The sequence below is a fragment of the Calidris pugnax genome, unplaced genomic scaffold (genome assembly GCF_001431845.1).
Source record: "Calidris pugnax isolate Ruff unplaced genomic scaffold, ASM143184v1 scaffold1064, whole genome shotgun sequence".
NCBI lineage: Eukaryota > Metazoa > Chordata > Aves > Charadriiformes > Scolopacidae > Calidris > Calidris pugnax.
This window is the reverse complement of record NW_015091676.1, coordinates 51,487-60,959: the sequence shown is the minus strand read 5'-3', so window position 1 is coordinate 60,959 and position 9,473 is coordinate 51,487. Positions and strand designations below refer to the sequence as shown.

The 9,473-nt window shown below is 49.0% G+C and overlaps 1 protein-coding gene across 1 annotated transcript in view; it reads right to left on the bottom strand.

Moving 5' to 3' along the window:
• Positions 1-724: 724 nt before the first annotated feature.
• The window catches only part of SHKBP1 (SH3KBP1 binding protein 1), a 22,898-nt gene continuing 14,149 nt past the window's right edge, over positions 725-9,473 (bottom strand). The window contains exons 8-10 of the mRNA XM_014961966.1: positions 5,659-5,829; positions 5,412-5,564; positions 725-825 (exon numbers count right to left, since the gene is read on the bottom strand). Coding sequence (XP_014817452.1) covers positions 725-825; positions 5,412-5,564; positions 5,659-5,829 — 425 coding nt within the window. The remainder of the gene's footprint in view (positions 826-5,411; positions 5,565-5,658; positions 5,830-9,473) is intronic.

Genomic DNA, 9,473 nt, shown 5'->3' with positions numbered 1-9,473 from the left:
TCGAGACCCCCCCGCACCCTATAGGGCACTCTACACCCCATAGGGACACCCAGACCCCATAGAGACCCACACACACCCTATAGGGCACCCTACACCCCATAGGGACCCCATATCCCATAGGGACCCCATAAAGAACCCACACACCCTATAAGGGGTCCCCATAGAGACCCCCTACACCCTATAGGGGACCCCCATAGGATAACCCCTCCGCCGGGGGGCGCTCACCGTTTGCCGGTGGAGGACAGACGGACGAAGACCTGACAGGCGTCCGGTACCACCCGCTGGATGAAAACCTGCTGCTCGTCCCGCTCCCCGAAGGGTCCTACGGGGGGAGGGGGGGGAAAATAAACACCCGGAAAAGGGGAAAAATCATCCCATTTTCTGCCCCCAAGAAATGATCCTCCCTGGGAAGGGTTTTCCCCCAAAAAGATGGGGCCCGGGAAGAGTTTTCGCAAGAAAAGATGGTGCCTCGGAAGGATTTTCTTATCCCATGGGGGGGCACATCGAGACCCCCCCGCACCCTATAGGGCACCCTACACCCCATAGGGACCCCTACACCCCATAGAGGACCCCATAGAGACCCCCATGCCCTATAGGGACCCCATATCCCATAGGAGACCCCCACAGCCCATAGGGGACCCCTTATATCCCATAGGGGTCCCCATAGAGACCCCCTACACCCTATAGGGGACCCCCATAGGATAACCCCTCCGCCGGGGGGCGCTCACCGTTTGCCGGTGGAGGACAGACGGACGAAGACCTGACAGGCGTCCGGTACCACCCGCTGGATGAAAACCTGCTGCTCGTCCCGCTCCCCGAAGGGTCCTACGGGGGGAGGGGGGGGAAAATAAACACCCGGAAAAGGGGAAAAATCATCCCATTTTCTGCCCCCAAGAAATGATCCTCCCTGGGAAGGGTTTTCCCCCAAAAAGATGGGGCCCGGGAAGAGTTTTCGCAAGAAAAGATGGTGCCTCAGAAGGATTTTCTGAAGAAAGATGGTCCTTGGGGAGGTTATTCCCAATAAAACTTCATTTCTGGGAAGGTTTTCCCAAAAAGGATTGATCCAGGGAAGGATTTTCCCAAAAAAGATGGTGCCTGGGAAGAGTTTTCCCAAGAAAAGATCATCCCTGGAAGCATTTTCCCAAAAAAGATCGATCCAGAGAAGGTTTTTCCCAAAAAGATGATCCTTGATGAAGGTTTTTCCCAAGAAAACATCATCCCTGGGAAGGATTTTCCCAAAAAAAATCACTCTTGGGAAGGATTTCCCAAAAAAGATTGATCCAGGGAAGGGTTTTCCCAACAAAGATGGTGCCTGGGAAGGATTTTCCAAAGAAAGATGGTCCTTGGGGAGGTTATTCCCAATAAAACTTCATTTCTGGGAAGGTTTTCCCAAAAAGGATTGATCCAGGGAAGGATTTTCCCAAAAAAGATGGTGCCTGGGAAGAGTTTTCCCAAGAAAAGATCATCCCTGGAAGCATTTTCCCAAAAAAGATCGATCCAGAGAAGGTTTTTCCCAAAAAGATGATCCTTGATGAAGGTTTTTCCCAATAAAACATCATTCCTGGGAAGGTTTTCCCAAAAAAGATTGATCCAGAGAAGGTTCTTCCCAAGAAATGATCATCCCTTGGAAGGTTTTTCCCAAAAAGATGGTGCCTGGGAAGGATTTTCCCCCAAAAAATCGATCCAAAGAAGGTTTTTCCCCCAAAAAGATGGTGCCTGGGAAGAGTTTACTCAAGAAAAGATCATCCCTGGAAGCATTTTCCCAAAAAAGATCGATCCAGAGAAGGTTTTTTCCCAAAAACATGGGCCTTGATGAAGGTTTTTCCCAAGAAAACATCATCCCTGGGAAGAATTTTCCCAAAAAAGATGGTGCCTGGGAAGAGTTTTCTCAAGAAAAGATGGTGCCTGGTAAGGATTTTCCAAAGAAAGATGGTCCTTGGGGAGGTTATTCCCAATAAAACATCATTCCTGGGAAGGTTTTCCCAAAAAAGATTGTTCCTGGGAAGAGTTTTCCCAAGAAAAGATGATTCCTGGGAAGGATTTTCCCAAGAAAACATCACTCCAAGGAAGGTTTTTCCCAAAAAAGATGGAGCTTGGGAAGAGTTTTCTCAAGAAAAAATGGTGCCTGGAAAGAGTTTACCCAAGAAAAGATCATCCCTGGAAGCATTTTCCCAAAAAAGATCGATCCAGAGAAGGTTTTTCCCAAAAAGATGATCCTTGATGAAGGTTTTTCCCAAGAAAACATCATCCCTGGGAAGGATTTTCCCAAAAAAAATCACTCTTGGGAAGGATTTCCCAAAAAAGATTGATCCAGGGAAGGGTTTTCCCAACAAAGATGGTGCCTGGGAAGGATTTTCCAAAGAAAGATGGTCCTTGGGGAAGGTTATTCCCAATAAAACATCATTCCTGGGAAGGTTTTCACCAAAAAAATCGATCCAAAGAAGGTTCTTCCCAAGAAATGATCATCCCTGGGAAGGTTTTTCCCAAGAAAGATGGTCCCTGGAAAGGTTTTTTTCCTCAAAAAATCAATCCAGAGAAGGTTCTTCCCAAGAAATGATCATCCCTGGGAAGGTTTTTCCCAAGAAAGATGGTCCCTGGAAAGGTTTTTTTCCTCAAAAAATCAATCCAGAGAAGGTTCTTCCCAAGAAATGATCATCCCTGGGAAGGTTTTTCCCAAGAAAGATGGTCCCTGGAAAGGTTTTTTTCCTCAAAAAATCAATCCAGAGAAGGTTCTTCCCAAGAAATGATCATCCCTGGGAAGGTTTTTCCCAAGAAAGATGGTCCCTGGAAAGGTTTTTTTCCTCAAAAAATCAATCCAGAGAAGGTTCTTCCCAAGAAAAGATGGAGCCTGGGAAGAGTTTTCCCAAGAAAGATGGTGCCTGGGAAGGATATTCCCAAGAAAACATCACTCCAAGGAAGGTTTTTCCCAAAAAAGATGGTGCCTGGGAAGAGTTTTCTCAAGAAAAGATCGTCCCTGGAAGCATTTTCCCCAAAAAGCTTGATCCAGAGAAGGTTTTTCCCAAAAAGATGGTCCTTGATGAAGGTTTTTCCCAAGAAAACATCATCCCTGGGAAGGATTTTCCCCAAAAAAATCACTCTTGGGAAGGATTTCCCAAAAAAGATTGATCCAGGGAAGGGTTTTCCAAAGAAAGATGGTCCTTGGGAAGGTTATTCCCAATTAAAACATCATTCCTGGGAAGGTTTTCACAAAAAAAATCGATCCAGAGAAGGTTCTTCCCAAGAAATGATCATCCCTGGGAAGGTTTTTCCCAAAAAAGATGGTGCTTGGGAAGAGTTTTGGAAAGGTTTTTTTCCTCAAAAAATCAATCCAGAGAAGGTTCTTCCCAAGAAAAGATGGAGCCTGGGAAGAGTTTTCCCAAGAAAGATGGTGCCTGGGAAGGATATTCCCAAGAAAACATCACTCCAAGGAAGGTTTTTCCCAAAAAAGATGGTGCCTGGGAAGAGTTTTCTCAAGAAAAGATCGTCCCTGGAAGCATTTTCCCCAAAAAGCTTGATCCAGAGAAGGTTTTTCCCAAAAAGATGGTCCTTGATGAAGGTTTTTCCCAAGAAAACATCATCCCTGGGAAGGATTTTCCCCAAAAAAATCACTCTTGGGAAGGATTTCCCAAAAAAGATTGATCCAGGGAAGGGTTTTCCAAAGAAAGATGGTCCTTGGGAAGGTTATTCCCAATTAAAACATCATTCCTGGGAAGGTTTTCACAAAAAAAATCGATCCAGAGAAGGTTCTTCCCAAGAAATGATCATCCCTGGGAAGGTTTTTCCCAAAAAAGATGGTGCTTGGGAAGAGTTTTCTCAAGAAAAGATCATCCCTGGAAGCATTTTCCAAAAAAAGATCGATCCAGAGAAGGTTTTTCCCAAAAAGATGGTGCCTGGGAAGGATTTTCCCAATAAAACATCATTCCTGGGAAGAATTTTCCCAAAAAAGATGGTGCCTGGGAAGAGTTTACCCAAGAAAAGATCATCCCTGGAAGCATTTTCCCAAAAAAGAGTGATCCAGAGAAGGTTTTTCCCAAAAAAGATGGGGCCCGGGAAGAGTTTTCTCAAGAAAAGATGGTGCCTGGGAAGGATTTTCCGAAGAAAGATGGTCCTTGGGGAGGTTATTCCCAATAAAACATCATTCCTGAGAAGGTTTTCATAAAAAAAATCGATCCAGAGAAGGTTCTTCCCAAGAAATGATCATTTTCCCCTCAAAAGACAGGTTTTTCCCCCCAAAAGATGGGATTTTCCTGCCAAAAGATGGGGGTTTTCTACCAAAAGATGGAATTTTCCCCCCAAAAGATGGGCTTTTCTACCAAAAGATGGGATTTTCCCCCAAAAAATGGGATTTCCCCCCCAAAACTTGGGATTTTCCCTCCAAAAGATGAGTTTTTACCCCCTAAAAATGGGTTTTCTCCCAAAAGATGGGTTTTTCTCATAAAAGATGAGTTTTTCCCCCCCAAAAGATGGGGGTTTTCCCCCCAAAAAATGGGTTTTCCCCCCAAAAGATGGGCTTTTCTCCCAAAAGATGGGTTTTTCTCCCAAAAGATGGGTTTTCCCCCCTCAAAAGATGACTTTTTACCCCCCAAAAATTGTTTTTTCTCTCCAGAAGATGGGTTTTTCCCCCAAAAAAGATGGGTTTTTCTTCCAAAAGTTGGGATTTCCCCCCCAAAAGATGGGTTTTTCCCCCCAAAAGATGGGATTTTCCCCCCAAAGATGGGATTTTCCCCCCAATAATGGGTTTTTCTCCCAAAAGCTGGGTTTTCCCCCCAGAAGATGGGATTTTCCCTCCAAAAGATGGAATTTCCCCCCCAAAAAATGGTTTTTTCCCCCCAAAAGTTGGTTTTTTCTCCCAAAAGATGAGCTTTTTCTTCCAAAAGATGAGTTTTTCTCCCAAAAGATGGGATTTCCCCCCCAAAAGATGGGATTTTTCCCCCAAAAGATGGGTTTTTCTCTCAAAAAATGGGTTTTTCTGTCCAAAAAATGGGATTTTCCCCCCAAAAGATGGGTTTTTCTCCCAAAAGATGGGATTTTCTCTCAAAAAATGGGTTTTTCTGTCCAAAAAATGGGATTTTCCCCCCAAAAGATGGGCTTTTCTCCCAAAAGATGGGTTTTCCCCCCCAAAAGATGGGTTTCTCCCCCACAAAAAATGGGATTTTCCTCAAAAAAATGGGATTGCCCCCCCAAAAGATGGGGTTTCCCCCCCCAAAAATGGGTTTTTCTCCCAAAAGATGGGATTTTCCCCTCTTAAGATGGGATTTTTCCCCCCAAAAGATGGGATTGTCCCCCCAAAAGATGATATTTTCCCCCAAAAAGATGGCTTTTTCTCCCCAAAAGATGGGTTTTTCCCAAAAAAACAGATGCCCCCGCTTCCCCTCCCTCCCAAAATTCCTTATTTTGGTTTTTTTTCATACCGATGTCGGTGCCGACGCCTCCAGAAGCTCCATCCAACTCATCCAAGGCCAAGATCTTGAAGGAGGCCAAGGGGGTGGATCCAGGTTGGGTTGAGATCATCCCCCGGAACCGCGTCACCGTCCAGGTCCGGACGTGGTTGTAGTCGGCGCAAACTGGGGGGGGAAAAAAAAGAATTGGGGAGGAACTGGGATATACTGGGATATACTGGGAAAACGTCCCAACGTCCCACCCCGTCCCCACGCGCACCCGAAATGAGGTGTTTCTCCGACAACATGATCTTGGTGACGGGGCTGCGATGGACGGTGAAGGTTTGGAAGAGTTGGGGGCCGGAACCCACCGTTTCGGGGTGTTGGACGATGACCCGAACCACCCCCGAACTGGTGCCGTAAGCGATCTCGATCCAGTTGCCGCTGTCGCCTAAAAGAAACCACCACATCTTCCCAGTAACAAACTGGGAAAGGTGGGAAGAACCATCTCCCAACACCCTACGAAGCCAGGTGGTGGTGGGTTCTCACTGGGTTTGGGAGTGAGGAAGACTGGGAGGGGTCAAGAACCATCAACCCAAAATGAGGTGGTGGTGGTGGGTTCTTACTGGTTTTGAGGGTGAGGGAGACTGGGAAGGGTGAAGAACCACCACCCCAAAATGAGGTGGTGGTGGGTTCTTACTGGTTTCGGGGGTGAGGAAGACTGGGAGGAGTCAAGAACCATCAACCCAAAACAAGGTGGTGGTGGTGGGTTCTTACTGGTTTTGAGGGTGAGGGAGACTGGGAAGGGTGAAGAACCACCACCCCAAAATGAGGTGGTGGTGGGTTCTCACTGGGTTTGAGGGTGAGGAAGACTGGGAGGGGTGAAGAACCAGCACCCCAAAATGAGGTGGTGGTGGTGATGGTGGGTTCTTGCTGGTTTTGGGAGTGAGGTAGACTGGAAGAACCACCAGTCCAAAATGAGGTGGTGGTGGTGGGTTCTTACTGGTTTTGGGGGTGAGGTAGACTGGGAGGGATGGTGGTCGTGGGTTCTTACTGGTTTTGGGGGTGAAGTAGACGGGGAGGGGTGAAGAACCACCACCCCCACCAAAGCAAGGTGGTGGTGGTGGGTTCTTACTGGTTTTGGGGTGAGGTAGAGTGGGAGGGGTGAAGAACCATCACCCCAAAATGAGGTAGTGGTGGTAATGGTGGGTTCTTACTGGTTTTGGGGGTGAGGTAGACTGGAAGAACCACCACCCCAAAACGGGGTGATGGTGGGTTCTCACTGGTTTTGGGGGTGAGGGAGACTGGGAGGGGTCAAGAACTAGCCCCACCAAAGCATGCTGGTGGTGGTGGGTGGGTTCTTACTGGTTTTGGGAGTGAGGTAGACTGGGAGGGATGGTGGTGGTGGGCTCTCACTGGTTTTGGGGCTGAGGAAGACTGGGAGGGGTGAAGAACCACCACCCCAAAATGAGGTGGTGGTGGGTTCTTACTGGTTTTGGGGGTGAGGAAGACTTGGAGGGGTCAAGAACCAGCCCCACCAAAGCAAGGTAGTGGTGGTGGTGGTGGGTTCTTACTGGTTTTGGGGGTGAGGTAGACTGGGAGGGGTGGTGGTGGTGGGTTCTCAATGGGTTTTGGAGTGAGGTAGACTGGGAGGGATGAAGAACCACCTCCACCAAAGCATGGTGGTGGTGGTGGGTTCTTACTGGTTTTTGGAGTGAGGAAGACTGGGAAGGGTGAACCATCACCCCAAAATGAGGTGGTGGTGGTGGGTTCTTACTGGTTTTGGGAGTAAGGTAGACTGGAAGAACCACCACCCCAAAACGACGTGGTAGTGGTGGGTTCTTACTGGTTTTGAGGGTGAGGAAGACTTGGAGGGGTGAAGAACCACCAGCCCAATATAAGGTGGTGGTGGTGGGTTCTTACTGGTTTTGGGGGTGAGGAAGACTTGGAAGGGTGAAGAACCATCAACCCAAAATGAGGTGGTGGTGGTGGGTTCTTACTGGTTTTTGGAGTGAGGAAGACTGGGAAGGGGTGAAGAACCACCACCCCAAAATGAGGTGGTGGTGGTGGTGGGTTCTCACTGGTTTTGGGGGTGAGGTAGACTGGGAGGGATGGTGGTGGTGGGTTCTTACTGGTTTTGGGGGTGAGGTAGACTGGGAGGGGTCAAGAACCACCACCCCAAAATGAGGTAGTGGTGGTAATGGTGGGTTCTTACTGGTTTTGGGGGTGAGGAAGACTGGGAGGGGTGAAGAAACATCACCCCAAAATGAGGTGGTGGTGGTGGGTTCTCACTGGTTTTGGAGGTGAAGTAGACTGGGAGGGGGACGGCGTCTTCGGTGGGGTCGCGGTAGAGCTCGGTCACCAGGAGGTCGTTGTCCTTCATGCGTAGGGGGAACTTCTGGACATCTAGAAGTTGGGAGGGGACACACACGATGGGGTGAGGGGACATGGTGGCCAACGGGGACATCTCCAGCTTTGGAGGGGGGGTCAGAGGGGGCTTCACCGGGGGCCTCACCCACGTAGTAGATGGACCCGTTGTTGCAACCGAGGAGGAGGAAGGTGCCGGCGGCGTCGTAGCTGTTGATGGGGACGACGTCTTGGATCTACCAGAGGGATGAGAAGGAGGTCGTGAGGGACAATCCGTGGGGACAATCTGTGGGGACAATCCGTGGGGACAATCCCCCCACCCCCATCTCACCTGCCAGTGCTTGGTGACGGCGTTCCAGACGCCGATTTTGCCCGTGTGGCTGGTGGCGATGAGTTGGTTGCCCACGAAGAAGAGGGCTTCCAGCGGCACCCCGAGGTGGAAGACGCCTGGGGGAGGAGAAGGTCCTTGAGGAACCTCCGAAACCCTCGAGGAACCTGCCAGATCCTTCAGGAACCTCCAGGATCCTTGAGGAACCTCCGAGATCTTTCAGGATCCTCTGAGACCTTTGAGGAACCTCCAAGACCTTTGAGGAACCTCTGAGATCCTTGAACCTCCAGGATCCTTGAGGATCCCCTGAGATCCTTGAGGAACCTCCAAGATCCTTGAACCTCCAAGATCCTTGAGGATCCCCCGAGATCCTTGAACCTCCAAGATCCTTGAGGATCCCCTGAGATCCTTGAGGAACCTCCAGGATCCTTGAGGAACCTCCGAGACCTTTCAGGATTCTCTGAGACTTTTGAGGAACCTCCAAGACCTTTGAGGAACCTCCGATATCCTTGAACCTCCAAGATCCTTGAGGATCCCCTGAGATCCTCAAGGAACTTCCAAGACCCTTGAGGAACTTCCAAGACCCTTGAAACTCCAAGATCCTTGAGGATCCCCTGAGATCCTCGAGGAACCTCCGAGATCCTTCAAGACCCTCCAAGATCCTTGAACATCCAAGATCCTTCAGGATCCTCCAAGATCTTTAAGGATCCCCTGACATCCTCGAGGGACCTCCGAGATCCTTCAGGACCCTCCAAGATCCTTGAGGAACCTCTGAGATCCTCAAGGAACCTCTGAGATCCTTGAACCTCTGAGATCCTTCAGGATCCTCCGAGATCCTTCAGGAACCTTGAAGATCCTCGAGGAACCCTGAAGATCCTCAAGGAACCTCTGAGATCCTTGAGGAACCTTGAAGATCCTCAAGGAACCTCTGAGATCCTTGAACCTCTGAGATCCTTCAGGATCCTCCAAGATGCTTCAGGAACCTTGAAGACCTTCAAGGATCCTCCAAGATCCTTGAGGATTCTCTGAGATCCTCGAGGAACCTTGAAGATCCTCAAGGAACCTCTGAGATCCTTGAACCTCTGAGATCCTTCAGGATCCTCCGAGATCCTTCAGGAACCTTGAAGATCCTCGAGGAACCCTGAAGATCCTCAAGGAACCTCTGAGATCCTTGAACCTCTGAGATCCTTCAGGATCCTCCGAGATCCTTCAGGAACCTTGAAGATCCTCAAGGATCCCTGAAGATCCTCAAGGAACCTCTGAGATCCTTGAACCTCTGAGATCCTTCAGGATCCTCTGAGATCCTTCGGGAACCTTGAAAATCTTCAAGGATCCTCCAAGATCCTTGAGGATTCTCTGAGATCCTTGAGGAATCTTGAAGATCCTCAAGGAACTTCTGA